Genomic DNA, 19,091 nt, shown 5'->3' on the forward strand with positions numbered 1-19,091 from the left:
TGAATTAAAAAGTTTTTATTGTCTCCTAATGTCATGATGGTTCTATACCCCTCTGTGGAGCTACTCCTATCAAAAGATTGTTTTTTGGGGTACAAGTCAATGGTTTCAATGAACACAATGTCACTGTATAGCCTTGTTCTTCTGCTAGAAATGCTCGGTCTGTATCCACCAGATTGGCACAATACTTTCCTGAAAAAAAAAAAAAAAAAAATTATTAATTTCCAAGGGCAATAATTAATTCAGAATATTAGTAACTAACACTTAACACAACCCAGAACCAATTTTACAGCACCCTGCCTGAACACAATGAAGGAACTTATAATGGGACAATATTGAGAGGTAGATTTAACTATTTTATCAATATCTATTAAATAGCTCAATAGAAGTTGAAGGTCTTCTCAATTGTCCAGTTAACTAAGACAGTCATCAGGGCTTGGTTGTTCGGAACTTAAGGCACTGGGTAACTTGTATTGATTGTACTATACTTATCCAGTTGATCAATCTTTTGAACAACTTTGCCCTGGTGATCGCCATTTAAACAAGAGAAGATAAACTCCATTTCCTCAAATCTTCAATTTCAAGTGATTTGATTGGTTGAAATTTGAGTTGAGGAAGGATTTGATGGAGGAACTATTCAATAGAATGATAAATTACACAGTACCTTGTTGCTCTAACACTAAATTGAATTCTGTTTGGTCTGCTGCATGTCCTAATGTCAGAAAATCCTACAAATAAAATCAAGTGTGCTGTAAATTCATAGTAAGTATTAAGTAAATAAACAAAATGTTTAGTTTTAATTTGTAATAAACTCTAATGTATTGAAATTAAAACAAATAAAAATCTTTGCTGAGTGCAGCTCGATACAACTGCATAGTTCTCTCTTCACTTGAGGCAAGTGTACTTTCACACAATTTTAGTTTTTGACACACTAAACATAGCGACTAATAGTTCATTATGGACACAACTCATTGAACACAATATTGCACAATATTTTGAAATTCAATTGTACAAAGTTCCTCTTCAGGGTGCATTCATGGATCACTCACTACCTCATTATTTCAAAAACTGAAAAGGATAGGGCTAAATTGGTAAGCAAACTTCTTAAAGCTCCTGTAATTAATGAATGGTATTTTCATACGGAATCCCAAAAACTTTTTTTTAATCTGCACAAAAAAAAAGGAAAAAGTATTTTTGGGCATGGTTCCCTTTGAATTTTTTTGCGAGGAATCTAATTTTTTTTCTAAATCAGACCAAAAATCAACAAGCTATCATCTAGAATTTAAAAAAAATGCTTCTGGTCCAATGTGGTCCCTTATTCTTACTTGTTCAAGTCACTACCCCTAAAATCAATTGCAGTCTTCCTTCTCTTGCATGGCACCTTTTAATACAATTTCAAATAGATTCATTCATTAATAGTCAAGTTATTGTCATCAGGAAAATGCATGTTAGCCCCCCCCCTTTTGGCCCCTTATTTCTGTACTCTAAAAATCAATACAAGTTTAACCATTGTGGTATAGAATATCATGGAACAATATCTTTTATTGGTATTAAAGTAAAATTCCATGAACTGCTTGTATTAGGCTCCTTTTTGGCCCCTATAAAAACAATGAAGGTCATAACCCCCACAATTGCTACCACCTTTCCATTTGTGGTAGGGAATCTTGTATAAATTTTATAATGATCAACCAACTAATTCTTAAGTTAACACAGACAACGACAATGACGACAGCACTATGCAAAAATACGACCACAACATTTTTCTGGTTTATAAAAATAATTTACTGAGAAAGCTTATTGTACACACCCATTTATTGTCAATATTTTTTAGGGTGTCCACATAAAAACCAGGCAGTGGGTGGCACATGACAAATTTAGTTTAAAAAAATCTTTGCTAATGCATCCTTTCTTTAAGTTGAATGTTGGTTTTTTAATTACAGCAACAGAGAAATAAATTATATTATATAATTTGATATTACAGAAAGCATTGAAAAAGAGAGTGAACTCTTTCATTTGTGCAAAACTGGGTTGCTTTCTTCAGCAAAAATAAAATTTACCATGTACCATCCATACCATAGGAACTGCCTGATTTCTAAATGAACAGCCTCTTAAAGTTTTCAAATAGTTTAATAAGTACTTATAATTTATGACTTGCCAAAAGTAAATTGTATGTCACATCATTCCCTTTTGACTGACTCAAAAAATGTTGCCAAGATTTGAAAATAAAACTTTCAAGTACATATGTACTTCATTAAAAAAAAATTACTGAAAAAAACCAAGACAAGTCTAAATGATATTAGTTCTTTCACTAGAAAAGACAAAATATAAGGTACCAGTACTTTTTGACTGGAATCAGTATTGCATCTACTTGGAAATGAAGGAAATCTACCTTGTACACAATGCCTGCATCTTTGTAATATTGACTAGTTGGATAGGTTACTAAATGTGTATTCTGAATACCACCATAGCAACAAGGGCAGATAACGAAGGATGCATGGTTCTGTAAACACTGCTTCATGACCATATCTGTAGCTACCCCACAGGCATGTAGACACATTCCAATGTCAAACTTTCCACAGAAATAATCCTGGTTACACTACAAATAGAACAATACAATAAATTTTAGTCATACTGTTTGACATTTTAAATAATTATTTGATTGGAATGCATACATGTTGAGTCTATTCTTTGCTTAATGCTTCTATACAAGGCCTCACTAAGTCAATTGGTTCACAGGCCTCTCTCATCTATTTGAAAGATGCCTCATTACCCATTTTATATTGCCATATCAATAACATAATAAAAAGCTTTGCTCAACTTACCTTGATACAACCACAGTGGTCAAACAGTTGAGGCAAGTGTTTACATTAGTTTTTGACACACTTAAGCATAGGTACTTACAAATCATTGTGGACACAACTGGTTTGGAAAAAATTTAAAATTCAAATAAAAATTTTCAAAATCAGACCAAAAGTAAAAAAGTTGATTTTTTGGGGTAGGTCACTATGATCCTTTATAACTTGAAAACCATATATCTGTAATCTGATTTTCGTAAGAAATTCAATACATGTAGAAATTATTATTATTTTTTTTAAATCGAGCCTAAAATAAAAACTATAGGCTCCCAGAAGCCTGAATCGCTCACCTGGTTGAATTTGCTTTTCCAGGGCAATAAATTAAACAAGAAGTTGTCCAACAATTTTGACTCAAGAAAACTTTGATAGGACTTTTCATAAGGATCATTTCAGTAAATTAAAGTTTAAATCTATCACAGTTTTCAACACAGCGGCTGAAAACTGTAAAAAATAAACCTGTCATTTTCCCCTGTCAAGGGCAATAACTCTTATAAGGAGGCGTATGACAACTTTTATGCCTGAAGACTTTTGTAGTCCTAAAAATAATGATTGTTTCAGCTATTGAAAGAATTTGGCTAACCCTAACGGTTTTGCAGATATATGCGAAAAACTACTGTCTGACCCCTATGTTCTATTTTTAGTATTGGTGGCCATGTTTTTTCAACGAATCAAAAATCCCCACATCAGTTCTATGCAGTATACCCCAAGGAACATTAATACCAAGTTTGGTTTCAATTTGTCATGTAGTGTCAGAGGAGATTTTGGAAAGAAATAGCATTAAAAATAGCAAAAATCATTGAAAAAGGGCAATAACTCCAACATGCCTAAACGGATTAAAACCAAAATTTGACCAGAGATAGATCTCATCATGCTGAACACTTTTACCATTTCAGAATTCAGCTAAACCTAATGGTTTAGGAGAAATATGTAAAAAACTACTGTCTGACCCCTGTTCTATTTTTAGTAATGGCGGCCATGTTTTTTGATGAATCAAAAATCCCCAAATCAGTTCTATGCAGGATACCCCAAGGAACATTCATACCAAGTTTGGTTTCAATTGGTCAAGTAGTGTCAGAGGAGAAGATTTTGGAAAGAAATAACATTAAAAATAGCAAAAATTGTTGAAAAAGGGCAATAACTCCAACATGGCTTCACAGATGAAAAACAAAATTTGACCAGGGATAGATCTCATCATGCTGAACACTTTTACCATTTCAGAATTCAGCCAAACCTAACGTTTAGGAGATATACGTAAAAAAATAAAGTCTGACCCCTATGTTTTATTTTTAGTAATGGCAGCCATGTTTTTTGACGAATCAAAAATCCCCACATCAGTTCTATGCAGAATACCCCAAGGATCATTCATACCAAGTTTGGTTCTAATTAGTCAAGTAGTTTCAGAGGAGAAGAGTTTTGTATAATTGTTAACGACGACGACGGACGCCAAGTGATGGCAACAGCTCACATGGCCTTTGGCCAGGTGAGCTAAAAAATCAATCTTTGACCCATTATTCCCGACTTGCGGACCAACATTTTGTCAACATTTATCTCCCTTTGGAGCAGGTGTCTATTCGAAACACGTAAGGTTTTCCATCCAATATCGACGATACTTAAGAAAATCTCGAAAGTCAAAAGGGAATTTCTCGTTCTACTGACCCTGCCATAAATTTTCTTTACCCAGGATACAAATGAAAATCATCCTTATGTAACCTACCAACAAAATGAAACACCCTGTAAATTTTAGAAACACCGTTGTGTTTGCCTGCTGGAGATTCCATTTTCATTCGAGTTACCTCTTTTTTCTGCACCCGAATTCGAACATCGATTAGAGAGACTTCGAAATTACACCTGCTCTTACGGGAGGTAACTCTGCAAAAACAGGATAAAATATGGCTGCATCCCGAGCTCCGCAAGTAGGGAATAACTCAAAAACAGTTCAAAATGCATAATATCTGCTTTGATACATTTGTTCAGAAACAGAATTAAATAAAGAACGCAATTGAAAAAAGGAAATATCAATACAGATAGAAAAACAAACATTCTGATTTTTAGATGTTTAATTATGTAATATTTTTTTCTACAATGGCCAGATTTTATAGGGGGAGGGCTCTGATCATGCCAAAGTTCTTTAATTCTGCCGCATTTTTTGCACCTGCACCAAGTCAGGAATTTCTGGCCTCTGTATGTCTTTTTTCGCTTTCACCTTTAATTTATTTTTATGTTATTGAGTATATAGGGGCAACCCTTTCGCTGTCCCTGCGTATAATGATGTTTTGGGATCAGCTGCAGCCTACTCAATTCTTCATTGACGACCAATGCATGGTCTTGGGCTGATATTTTCATCCCAATTGCATTGTTGTCTCTGACATATTCACCATACCTCCTCTTGTCTTATTCTATATGGTTATGATTAAGCACCTATTTTTATCTTTTTTGGCCCCTTATTCTAAAACAGTAGGGGCCACAAACTCCAAATTAAATAGGATGTACAAACCTGATATATCTTGATATTTTTCATCAGTAATTTATCTATCCTCTGTTTGGCTCTGACCAATGACTCCTCCTTGTTTTCGATTAGGTATACCTACAATATACAAGAAGTCACAAATATGTAGTCACTTCAGATCTAATGCAGTTTCTTCTAGCAAGAAATTTTGGCTGAAAAAATATTAAAACAACTCATCATGTCTAAGCAGTATGCTGAATATAAAATCTTTAAAACAGATAAATTATACATTTAAATGATATCTAGCCACATTACTGGGCAATAAACTATGCATATAAAAATCCAAACCACGTAAAAGGGGATGACAAATATTTAAAACAGTATAGTCGTATTATATAGTAAACGTGTAATTATGCAAAACTATTATCTTTACAATTCGATAAACAGACAAACATTTTTGAAAGAAATTAATTTCCTCAAGGTGCCACAGGGATGTCTTTAGCTTCTTCAAGGTATCTAAATATGCTAAAATTGCAAGCTTTTGTTTATTCACAGCTTTAAGCAACAAAAAACTTACATTACATTCTGGTAGGAAATATGCCACTGCTATACCAAGATGACCCTGAAAAAAAAACCCCAAAAAAACATGTTCATCATAAATTAAATCAACAAACAGGAAATCATGAGATATAGTTGAGTATTCAAATAAGCCTATCCAATATTGTCCAATTTGAGGAAATTAATTATCTATATTAAAGTGTCAATACATTATTATAGGATAAATAATTGGAAAGAGTGAACAAACAAAATATGTTCATAAGAGTAATGAATGCAAAGATTTAAGTATCACTCCAGCTAAGAATGATGCAAAATGTGATACATGGATGGAAAGCCTGCATATTTTTATTTTTGATATTTTGCTTAAAATGCTTTAGTACACATTAATTAATATTTAGTTTTTCTTAAAACCTGTGCTCATAGGAGATAAAAATTATATAGAATGCACTGTAGACTTAAAAATTAAGGGAGATAACTCTGTAAACGACACTTATATACAATAGAATTTACTGGATTTTCAATGTTGATTATCTCCTAAGAGCAGACAGATCAGAATGAATAATTACACATTTCGTAATATATACCCATAAAATAACTTAATTACAAAAATAAAAATATGTAGCCATTTTTGGGGTGTATCACATTTTTCAAATTTTGCATGATTCTTACAAAGACGGCAACTTAAAAATTGAGCAGAATCTTTTCCTTGTGTTAATAAGATCATCTAATGCTCTCCTCTGTACAACTGATCATATTTTGTTTATCATGACTACCAATTCATTACAGTTTCTATATTGTAAATTTCATCACTGTTGTATTGATATCTTGAGTAATTTGAAAAAAAAAATGTAAAAACTCCCTGACCATCAGTGTAGTAAAAACAAGTACGAAACAGCCAATTTTAATGATGTTTTAGGATGACCAAGTCCAAGAGTAAAATCAGGACAGTTCTTTCACATATGAAATATCTGATTTAATTGTCCCCCCAGGAAACACGGTGTAGGGGTCATACATTCAGAAAGTTGGGGTTTACATTGGTACAACTTAGTAAAGGCCTTTATTTGTTACTACCAATAGCTTGGGCAAGTTCAAAACAAAGTGCTGACAAGGTACAACCTAGTGAAGACCTTTATTTGTTACTATCAATAGCTTGGGCAAGTTCAAAAGAAAGTGCTGACAAACCATTTTTGTAGGTGTTATTGCTGTTTGAACTTAGGAAATCTCATTTATTTCACCTGTACAACATTGTAAACACTCTCACACCTGCATTTATTTATGTATTGTATATCCAAAAGGATGAGATCAGCAACAACTCACATAAGTTAGCAAGAAGCCACTGACCTATAATTTTTGTGACAGTTAATGCCATTTAAACTTAGAAAATCTTGCTTAATTATTTTCATCTGTAATACATTAAAAGAGCCCTCACACCTTCATAATTTAAAAATTTTCATACACTGTGTTGGGAAACATTGAAACACTGTTTTTTCATTACACTAGAAGAATTTCATACCTTACTGCTCATCTTCAAAATAATTAGTGTTTAATATTAAAAAATTCTTGAAGGATTAGCATGTAATAATCTGTAAATCAACATGGGGTTTATGTACTTATAAATTGGAATTCAGAAGGAAGTGGTCTGAAAGTTTCAGATATACAGTTCATCTGCAGTAAGGTAATCCTACCCCTCCACTGCAGAAATCAACAATTACATCCCCAGGTTTGGCCAACTCAATTGTTGCCGTTACTAGATTCTCTAACTGTTCGCATTTTCTCTTCAACCTTTCTTTTGGGAGCTCTAGAAGAAAAAAATGGCATCTTTTGGAACATTAAATGGCCATAACTCGATGTTAGAAACTGAATTTTTTGTCAACATAGAACCATCATAATTTTACATAGACGACAATGTACATTTAAAAGCAACTTGAGCCAATTTCATCATAGACCTGCTTGATTTTACATAGACTTGGTCAGTAGGTCTACTGCTAATTTCTTTCACTGATAACTATGATAATCTGATCAAACTGAAATTTGAATTTAATCTGTATCTTGTATTATGCAATAACTACACAAAGTTTGAAAAAGATCCTTCAAAATCATCGGAAGGCACACACAAACCTTCAGGGGACAGATGGATGGTTGGACGGAAGGGACACACAAACCTTCAGGGGACAGATGGATGGTTGAACGGAAAGGACACACAACTTTGTGAAGGGTATTCCATAATACTAAGTCACTTTGTGTAGCAGAGTAAAACAATATGAATTCCCAAGTTTAATCAAAGAGAAATGTATAAATGTCTTTAAGGTCTAAATTGAGAGGACTACAAAAATGCCCAAGTGTAATTTGAAAGAAAAGCATAAATGTCCAAGTCTAAAGTAAGCATTATTTCTTTGAAATAGTTCATTTTCACTTAATACACATAAGAGTACCAAAAGACTGCCAGATGAACTTTAGGTCACATCTAATGTTATTTTTAAAAAATAAAAAAATGAAGGACAATCTGAAGCTATGCTTACATGTTACACTTTCTTAAAAAGGGAAGCTTTGTGGAAATGTCAATAATTTAAAGATCTCAAACTGAGATTTTTTTTATCAAACTGGACCCAGATTAAAAGGTACATATTTTTCTTCTCTTCCTTTTAAATTACCTAATCCAGGATCTACACCTTCAGGAACATCTGACCAGCTGATTTGTGTGTTGTCTCCTCTGGGGTGACTTCCAGCTTTTATTTGAATATTGCCTTTCTAAGATTCAATAAAAATAAGGAATAAGTAAAACTAAAGAAAAAGAATAAAAGGGTAAAACATATCTGATGAACAGGTCACAACTGATATTCCTTTTATGAATCTGATTTTTTTTTAGATTTTAAAGAATTTTAGAAGCCATGAATTTAAGTATTGGCGTATCTTAAATTATTTACAAAGTTCACGAAAATTAATTCATTTTTTTTAAATTATGCAATAAAATAGTATAGATTATGAATAACATGTACATGTAATCACCAACCACAACTTTATCCAGAGCACTCCACACATCAGGTTTGATAGGCCTATATTTCCCTCGACATCTACGACTACAATAAACAACATTTATAGATAAGTAACAGTGATCAAATTTAAGGGGAAATACTCCCTAAATGCAAGTTAAAATTAAATTTTGCTATTAAAAATTATTTCCCTGTGATAAAATTAACTGTCATAAGTTCGGTTCAGAAGAAACCCAGGAAACTTAGATTTAGTGGTAGTAAATTTTCAGTACTTGCTAAATTTAGCTAGTGAAAAAATTTCTAAATGTGTTCCCTGAAGTAATTGGAAAGAATTAATAACCAAAAAATGACTAACTTGTTCCTTACACAAGTTATATATCCAAAATATTCTTTTTTTTAAATTTTATTTTGTTATTCATGATAGCCAATTGACTATCCTATTTATGGTATTGAATTTCTAAAAGAAATTACTTCTATTTTCAGATAATTTTTGTTTTAAATTAAAATGATCAGTGAAATGAAATTCTTATCATCAGTGACATCAAATAAAATAAATGTTACAAAAGTAAAATGTGGGGTTTTAGTGGCAGAAAGTCCAAGAGTGAAATAACAAAAATTATTTCACATAATTATTGATTTTTATTACACTGCTATCAATAATAATGAAAATTCGTTCGGTTATCTCTATATCTAGATTTATCACGTAACATTAAGGAGGTAGACCTAGGGTAAGGGACGAAACTCTTTAGAATCATTTGAACGTTTGTATTCAGGCTCTTTATATCAATATCTAAGCATCAAAGTAACTTGGATTGATTTCATTCTGTTTCAAGTCAAAGCTTGAAAGGCTTAGGTGAAATTGAATATGATACAAACATATCACTGATTTTAAGATTTATGCCCCTTACCCTAGGTCTACCTCTTAAATAAAAACTGAAAGTATACTTAATAAAATGCACTGATAAATCTGAGTCATTATTGTCTTTAGGCAAAGAAAAAGTTATTAAGTTTAGCTTGATACAATTTTAAATAAAAATCTATCTGAACCTGCATATCCTTATCCACTATGAAATTAATTTAAAAAAGTTTCACTAAAATAAATCAAACTTCATTTTGGCTGAGAAAATTGTTTAGATTTTACATTATTATTCTCACCTTAATTCCATTTCATCTTCATTTATCTTGTCTATCAATCCATCTGCCACTGTAAATTTCATACCACAGCTAGTATTTCTGTACTGTTCCAGTCTGCCAAGTCTAAACCCACAATTCACAGCTGTATGATGGATTCTGGGAAGGCCTGTCATGTGATCAAACCATGTGACTATCTGTTTCAAATGCTTCTGCAGATTTTGCATTTTGAAGTCTACACTCTCCTAGAATTGTTATTAAATAAATATATTTCCTTTTTTTATCTTGGAAATATTTAGTTGTATCATTAGCTATATAGTTCCAATAATTAGTTGGTGGAACATAATGTAAACTTTGTCTAGCCTGTGACATGAAAGTATAAAATATAAAATCAAAAATCAGGAAACCTCAATTGTATTTCATCTGCAGCTAAGAATCAGTAAATTTCATCTAACCCCAAAACAACAAAATAGTCATTGTTCATTAACATGTAAAGTATTTCTCACTTAATCTTGAAATCTAAATAAATTTATCTACCAGTAAGTTGAACATACCATTAGGTGATAGATATAAGTATATAGGATAAGATCCGCCACAGTAATAGTAATACCCTCTGAGTAAAGATGAGAAAATTCTAAACTGTCTATTGTCATCTTCTTCAAAAGATTTTTCAAATTGTTAACAATATCGTTTCCATTTATAGGTTGTCCTGAGTTTTCATCATTAGAATTTGAATTGTTTACATTCATATTTTTTCTGTTAGGTTTATTTGGCTTAAACTTTGGTGGTTTAGGTGCTGCATTAACATTGACATAGAACTTGGTTACACCATGAGGATTTGGAATCTCCCTGTGGTATATAAATTCATTGACATCTGCCTCTGTTTTAAGTGTATCTCCTTCTCTTTGAATGCTCCTAAGAATAGGTCTTTTCATCTTATCATCATTGTGTATTTTGGGAGGTTTTAAAAAATGCCATTCCAGCTTCATAACATCCTCAGGTAATGACAAATTTTCTGATTTCTGTGACCTGAAATGATACTGTTATTTTTTAAAAGGTTTTGTGTGAGAGCACCAGGTAGTGGTGTAAAAGGTTCTGTGTGAGAGCACCAGGTAGTGGTGTAAAAGGTTTTGTGTGAGAGCACCTGGTAGTTGTGTAAAAGGTTCTGTGTGAGAGCACGAGATAGTGGTGTAAAAGGTTCTGTGTGAGAGCACCAGGTAGTGGTGTAAAAGGTTTTGTGTGAGAGCATCAGGCAGTGGTGTTCAACCCAAAGCATTAAATTTGACATTTTCTGCTTTTTTTTTCTTCATTTATAAATATTAAATACCATACTTAACACTCATAGTGATGAATTTTTAGTAGCAAAAATTTCGCTTAATCTAATTTTTACATCCTGTTAAATTTTGGTGCAAGAAAACTTATTTCATGTATATAGATTTCTGTAAGAAAACAAATACACTTCTGCTGCAATGACTTTGACCATTGCACTTTCCATGGTAGAAGGCAAATTTTAGAAAATTATCCATTTAGTAGAAAGCTTTATCTTGTTTTGAGTTCAATGCACATTTCATGGTAAAATGCGGGTCTGCCATTAAATGGAGTATTCAGTAGTATTTATCACAATAACTTAGTTCATACTATTTTTGTGATTGAAAAAAAAGTATGATGACATGTTTCCATGTAACTCATATCTACCACACTGAAAACACTTCATTTTTACTGAAACCACAATATGCCAGATCATGTCTTCTGTGACATTCTTTTTAGATAAAAATATGCATGTATGACTATGTAAATAGTTTTCAATTGCATTTATGCCCATTTCAACATAATTTTTGGCTTTCAATTTAATGCTCTGTAATCCAATGACAAATGAATGTTGTCCATGAACAGTTTAAGGTAACACAGGTCAGCAGGAGAAATTAGACTTAAGAAATGTTTTACTCTTTGTAGAAGACGGAAAATTACTGTTTCAAACACTTTTCCACCATTCTATCAATTTGCTAAAAACAATTCATAGAAACACATAGTAAATTTTAAATGAAAAAGTGCATGGTTTCATTTACAAAACTTAGTGACTATTTTCCCAAGGTAATCACTGACTTGTACATCTGTACATTGTATATGTTCTGGCAGTTTTTTATCAAAAAATAGTCAAAAAATGAGCCTGATTTTTATTTTATGCAAACTTTGAACATGAGCTTCTTCAAAAATTATAGCTCTTTGATTTTATTGGACCTTAATACACTTTATACTTGCTTGATTTTTTGTACAAGTTGAGTTATTGATTCTGGCAGCTCTACTTCACATAACTTAGTCCATCCAGATACCTGAAAGTAGAAGATAAAAATGTACCACAAATAGCACAAATACAATGTATATCTTACATTGTAGAATGTTAAAGCAGCTATCAATGAACATTAGTAGGGGTTAAATAGTAGAAGGTCCAAATCAAGTTTCAAATTAAGGGCCCAATTGAAGAAAACTACAAATGTATATGTACATCATGTCATTAAAAAAGTTACATGGATGAAACCAGAAATAAGGATCTCATACTTTTTAGAAGGAAATATTCTGCCATATGGTCAAAAATGTAAAAAAAAACTATTTGTTATATAAAACATTGAATTTAAAATAGCATCTACTCAGAAGAGGACAATTTTATTGTACATATTTACCTCAGCACAGGCTTTCAGACTTCCACCTCTAAACCCCTGTAAAAAAAATTGTCAATATCATGCACATGTATTTAGTCTTCAAAATTTACCCCTAGCACATCAACCATGGCTGGTAAAAATGCTGGTGGGCTTGCAGAGTTTGGCTAATAAGCCAATGATTTCTATACAAATTCATTTAATTTTTTTTTTTTTTATATGGCAAAGACCGTATTTCTGAAACAATTTTCTCTATTTTTCTAAATAGTAAAAAAAATGGCTAAGTCCCATGAAAAAGGGGGTTCAGATCAAACAGCACCAAAAATCACTAACAATGTACTGGTATGCCACACAAAAAATTTGAAATCAATCCATTTATTGGGAGGGGGGAGATAATTATGAAGAAATTCAGACAAGTGTACAAGGTGATTCCAATTTACCATTGACTGATTGAGTGGGGCTATATCTCATTTGGTAATTTATAAAGGGCAAAAAAGGACTGCATTCATCCTTTATCCACTCCAATATCATGATACTGATAAGTCAAGTTTGGCTGGTCCAATCTGCCTATACTTCCCTAGATAACTCCATTCAACCTTTTCAAAATAACTTCTTACAAGTGTATGAACCCTACGCATTTTCTTTTTAAATGAAATTATAAATAAACAATGTACTATGCTTGCCATTCCATTACCGCTACATTTATTATTTCATTAAAGATTTAAAACTGAATACACATTTATTCTTGAAAAAAATAATTCCTCCCCACTCTAATCAGTTAATTTCTCTGACAAAACTTCGTAATTTTAAAGGTTAGCTGTCTGGTGCAGAAATATGTCGTGGCTCACTTAATGTGGTTTGAAATTCTATAAATACATGCTGTATTACCAGAATAAAAAACTTACATGTACAAGTATCAATAAGTAACTTAGACATCTGTTCATAAAAATATTTGAGTAATTATGTTAAGTGGACACACTTATCACCTATTTGGTAATTACATTGTAAATTACTAACAATGACAGGAAGTACTTGGAACACATAAAGCAACTACCACTGTAAATTACTATAAAATACTATGCACATTGTAGAATAAAAAATGGACCTGTATAAAAACTAATGGTAATAGAACAAAAGCTTAAAAGCTAATATCTAACATGATGAAAACAGGGGGTTCAAATTACATGTACTGGTAACTTTAAAGAGTAGAAGATCCTGGACTTTTCAAATAGTCATTTCAATGGTCCACATAAGAATAACTACATATACATGTACATGTAAGTCATCAATAAAATATCTATGAAAGGACTTGAAGGACCAGGACCTAGGTAAATGGAATTTGAAAGGTCCTTGATCAGAAAGAGATTGTCAAGAATACAAATAGTTGTCTCCCGGTCACATAAACAGTAAGAAACAAGCATTTATAATCAAAAGTTTCTCTTTCATCAACTAATGAGTTGAAAAACCGAAAGGAAAAGAAAACTTAGATATTTTACACATTGAATTCATGCTGTGCATTATCTTTCAGACATTTTTTTTTTCATTTTTTGCTATAAGTGACTTTAAAAAAGATTCAGTCTAATAACCAATAAAAGCAGCTCAAAAAAAATCTGCTGTTAATGTTATAGATGTACCTACTTACCAATAAATCATCAAGATTCTCATTAGGTTTAACTTTATGTGCCTGAGCTACAATATATCTGATGGTACCACATAGCCCTGATCGTATCCATACATCATTGGTCTGTCTTATTACAGGTAACATACAATCCTGTTCTTCCTTAGTGTCAAACTCATGTTTAATGTTCTTTAGACTATCTCCACTTATCCTGAAACAATCTTCTTTGTTTAGCCCCTTAGAAGAAAATTTTAGCTGAAACAAATCTGGTCCACAGTACTGTATGGTGAAAAGCAAGGCAGCTGAGGAGAGAGGTACCTGTATAGATGACTCCTCCTGGTCAGTTAACTTCTGATATCCATATAAATGAACAACACTTATTGTCATGGTGAAAAATCTAAAAATATATACATGTAGTACATCATAGTATAGAAAATGACATGTAAACAATGTACATGTATAAAAAGGAGACTGCAATGGCACTGATATACCATAATACATCCAATCTTAAGAAGGGCATATAAAAACCAGTATTCAGGATTTACATATGAAGGTTGGTTCTATTTGTGCTCAAATAAATGGCATTATGGATGAAGTCTTAACCAAGGAGTATGAGCAAGACTTCCTTAACTTTAAAAGGAAAGGGATATAACTCTCCAAATTCAACAGACTGGTTTACTGTCGTTTTGAAGCAATGGTAGTGGTAGATTTCAAATTTACATACTTGATTTATAGGAGCTGTGGTAAGTCCCTTGATTACACCTAAATAACATATTTTAGACCATTTACCTACATATAGAAGTGAAAATAGTTAAAAGTTTCCAAGAAAAATGTTTACTGTTCTTGCTTTTCCTAATGAGACCACTGACCACGTTGTCCTACAATGTATGCCCTTAAAAAAAACTTGCTAAAATGGCTAGCATTTCATAATTATGAAAAAGGACTGCTAAAACAAAATGGGAGGTACCCAATGGTATCATGTGATAAAGATTATGTGACAGTTCCATCAAACTGCATTTGGTGGTTTTAGAGGAGTTGATCCCCCTATTGGTTGACCAATGACAACATCAATGTTTTTCAAAGATTAGGAAACCATAAAAAGTCATTCAAATGGGGAATCTTAATAGGTGCACAATGGCATCAAGTGGCAAAGAATATGTAAAAGTTCCCTCAAAATTCCAGTTGCAGATTAAAACTAGGGAGGGATGACCAGATAGAACAATGGACTGCAAGACCACTATATGTATATAGCGATCACTTTTCAAGCAGGTGTTTACAGAATTTTTTTTCACTCTCTTGAAAACAATGAGAGATATGTATTTAAAATCTCTTTTCATATGGTAAACTGTGTTGCAGATCTTCAATTTTTAAAGTTAAAAAATTAGTATCAGATCTTATTAGACTTCCAAATGATTACAGATTTGTCTCCAAATAACCTTTCAGTCTGAGAAACAATAAAATTTTAACTTGTTATACAAGTAAGCTTGTGGTTGAAGGAGAGTTCAGTATCACAATAATGGAAAAATAGATTATCTTCATCAATAGTGTCCACAAGTCTATGTCCTCTATAAGACATACATTGTAAAAGTAAATTATTATAAGGAAAAATTGTGTTATAACCACCTTAAAGCTGCATTAGCTGCCAAACTTGTTCAGAAGATTGATAGCTCTGATCTAATTATTTTTCGCCATTACTTCCTAAGATTGCCAGCAGGACATTCACCTGAGTTAAAAATACTTTCACCTTGGGTAAAAAAATAACAATAACGGATACACAGATAAACATGTGTCTTGTTTACATTTCATTTGATCTATTTCTTGATTAGTTTTCAAATAAATAATGACAAATACTGACTATATTTGTGCCATATTATATCACAATACTTAAATTACAAAAGGATCCTTGCGTTATATTCAAACTTTTTTCTTTTACAACTCACTGATCTTCCTTGCCGTTGATTAACCACTTTGGCTTTGCAATCAGATTTTTATAAAAAAGAATCGACCCTTGCAGCACATGTGCAAATAAAGGGAAAACGATTCACCGTATGTACATAAATCACTGTATTTTTGGGACGATTTAGTTCACGGTACGTCGCGGCCCCCTATGCAGTGTGGGAAACCATTTTTTTCCCAACTTTCCATTCTGGCTAGCGGAATATTGATCTTGCTAGCCAAATAGAAATTCATCCAGCCAAATTTTTTGTCTGTACTATCTGTTTTCTCTTGGATTTGACTATCTTCTGCCTTTCTTTTTCTTTCTTCAAATATCTTTTCATTTGTTTTTAAATTTATCAAAAACTTTTCCATTTTTTAATATTCCCTCCCATTGAAGTTTTTCATGTATTTTACAGTAACAAAATAAGTACTCCATTTCTAAACTTATATTTTAAAAATAAAACTATATTTCAACAGATTCATCATCATGAAACAAGAAAATGTTTATCATTTGCTTCTTGCTCATTTTTATTTTGACAATAAACAACTAATTTGCAACGTAACATATCATAAATTACCAAGATAATTTCGTTTGAATACTTATACGAGATCTGGATCGTTGGGTAGGTTTTGGCACATTTTTAGAAATTAAAATGGCAGATTGTAAACAATGCTTTATAAGTCAATAAAATTGTGCATATCATGCCAAAATTCTTAAAATGTATCGTGATATATACCCTCAAACATATCTAATATCGCAATATGTATGGTTTGAGAAAAAATGAATCGTTACACCCCTATGCGTGAATTATGGTCATCAGAAGTCACATGCATACAAATTCATCTAGGTTGACTTTCTATCTTGCAAAACAATAAATGTATCGACACCTATATCATGCATTTAATGCATTTTATTTGTGGATATCAATTGAAATTATACAGGAAAAGTACAATTTAGCAGTGTTCATTCCAGACCTGCACACTTGCGCCATTGGCACAGACATTTTATGCATGGCACACAAAAAGTATGGCATGTGGGTCCAGCGGGTGCACAGTATTCCGTAGATTGATCTCTGAATTTCCATATTTTTTTCTGTTCTGTGTCTGGACACGTATATGTTATTTAAAAATGCCAATGACCTTGACTGTTTCATAGTAAACATGAGAAACAAAAGTTGTAACTTTCCTCAGGTCAAAATGATTGAGGGAAACTGCAGGCGGTGTGCAGAGACATGATTGTTTCCCTTGATCCTATTGATGGGACCCAGTTAATTTCAGATGAGCTGACTGTCTGAAAACAAATGGACATGGATGGGGAACCTCGAAAATTTTGAGTGAAGATGAAACTGTTTATTGTACATGGGCCTAGGCCATGTTTGATACGATCCAGATAAGAACAGAAAGATTCGAACTTTAGCTGCAATATCAAATTGAATTACAATTTGAATCAACACAATGCCATAATAAAAAAAAACAACATACATGTATACTAATATTTCTTTTTATTCATTTGGAGTTTCATGTACCTCTGTTACTTCTCACCTAAAATGAAACTATGAAGTGTATACAAATCTGAGGTACACTTATTTGTTGGTTGAATCTCTCCTATTATCTTAAAATGACGCTTATCATACTGCCCTATTGGCCCCCTTATTCTGAAAATGATCGGGTTTTGCTGTCTAGGGGGCCCCTGTCCCCCTTTAGCAATTTTCTGGAATGAACACCGATTTACTAGAAATAAAGAAACAAAGTTAAGGCATATTTCAACAGAATCAAAATTTATGAAAATGACAGTTAATGGAGCTTTAAATAAAGTTTCTATGACTATGCCATATTAAATTTTGATATATTTTTTTAAAATCTTAAGATATGAGTTGGGAATTATGTTTCCCACTATGCCTGCTTTTCATGACATTATCTTATTAAAATAACATTTAGTTCTGACAATACACGACAATAAATTAGTACTTGTTCACACTTTTCACTTCATTAGTTTATTGTAGACATTTTTTTGTATTTTGATCAATGGGAAAATTATGAATGTAAACTGCAAGCAAGACAATCAGTAACAGGGGAGCTGTAACAAGACTGTTGGCAAAACTTGATGAACAGAAAGAAGATTAACACGAGATGGAAAAAGTCCAATTCAAGAAGCCCTTAGAAGGCCAGGGAAGTCCATGATTGACAGCGATACAGAAAAAAGAAGATTCTTAAAGATTTTAATTCATCTCTACATGTATTTATCTCTGTTCACTTTTGATGACCCAGAGAATGTTGGGAATAAGTCTATACAGATATGTTTGTATAGTTATGTTTCTTGCAAAGCCTGTTTTTCTTGTTGTGATTTAGACTCTAGACTCTAGTTCTGACAGAACACAACAATAAAATTGCATTTGTTCTCACGTTTCGCTTCATTCATTTATTCGACGACAATATGTGCTATTCAGAAGTCAATGGAAAAATCAATCCAAGACTGACAACCAAGACAAGAAGGAAAACAACAGAACAGGGGAGGTAATTTGCTTTTGCAGAGATGTTTTTGTGAAAATTTATTTATCAACTTTGTTCAGAAGTATGGCATTCCGATTTAAATAGAACAAGTGAAATAAGTAAACCGTGCCGTTCTGAACAGAATTCTAATTCTGACCTACAACACAGGGTTACATATTTGCCATGTCTGGATTAGATTTACACACAGCAGTCAATCTGTCGCCAGTGCCCGCAACTTACACCATTACAAACAACCTTCCGCTATAAAGTAGTCCATAATGGTTTGAAGGAAATATTTTGTTTTTCGCTAATGTGAAATGTTTCCATTGACAGTTTCTATTCATTTAATTTGATTATTCAATATTTTCTTTTTTAATTCACATTTTAACGATTTTCACCAAAACCATAGAAAAC

The 19,091-nt window shown here is 32.4% G+C and overlaps 1 protein-coding gene across 7 annotated transcripts; it reads right to left on the bottom strand.

Moving 5' to 3' along the window:
- LOC148604669 (glutathione S-transferase C-terminal domain-containing protein-like) lies at positions 1–18,994 on the bottom strand. 7 transcript variants are annotated; one of them, XM_088549540.1, is made up of 15 exons: positions 18,835–18,937; positions 15,889–15,972; positions 14,274–14,646; positions 12,656–12,691; positions 12,237–12,307; positions 10,532–11,006; positions 10,002–10,222; positions 8,867–8,933; positions 8,508–8,604; positions 7,542–7,654; positions 5,876–5,920; positions 5,347–5,436; positions 2,387–2,593; positions 662–725; positions 1–189 (listed from the first exon to the last, which is right to left on the bottom strand). In XM_088549540.1, the coding sequence occupies exons 3-15, from the start codon at positions 14,634–14,636 to the stop codon at positions 32–34; spliced, it is 2,007 nt and encodes a 668-aa protein (XP_088405666.1). In that variant the 5' UTR covers positions 14,637–14,646; positions 15,889–15,972; positions 18,835–18,937; the 3' UTR covers positions 1–31. The 7 variants fall into 7 exon arrangements, with proteins under 7 accessions (XP_088405666.1, XP_088405667.1, XP_088405672.1 ...); XM_088549541.1 differs by having other exon boundaries at positions 15,873–15,972; XM_088549546.1 differs by having other exon boundaries at positions 15,873–15,972; positions 18,884–18,924.
- Positions 18,995–19,091: the final 97 nt, after the last annotated feature.

This window comes from Perna viridis, chromosome 10 (assembly GCF_037379345.1).
Source record: "Perna viridis isolate PV_CMFRI_1.1 ecotype Kerala chromosome 10, ASM3737934v1, whole genome shotgun sequence".
NCBI lineage: Eukaryota > Metazoa > Mollusca > Bivalvia > Mytilida > Mytilidae > Perna > Perna viridis.

What these genes read in the sequence shown, in the direction of transcription:
- LOC148604669 (XM_088549545.1), bottom strand. Translation starts at nt 14,636, where the DNA reads ATGACAATAAGTGTTGTTCATTTATATGGATATCAGAAGTTAACTGAC. An exon ending in GTGCTCTGGATAAAGTTGTG is followed by an intron (nt 8,605 to 8,866) that starts GTTGGTGATTAC and finishes ATTGAATCTTAG; the next exon opens with AAAGGCAATATTCAAATAAA. An exon ending in TTTAGTGTTAGAGCAACAAG is followed by an intron (nt 190 to 661) that starts GTACTGTGTAAT and finishes TTTTTTTTTCAG; the next exon opens with GAAAGTATTGTGCCAATCTG.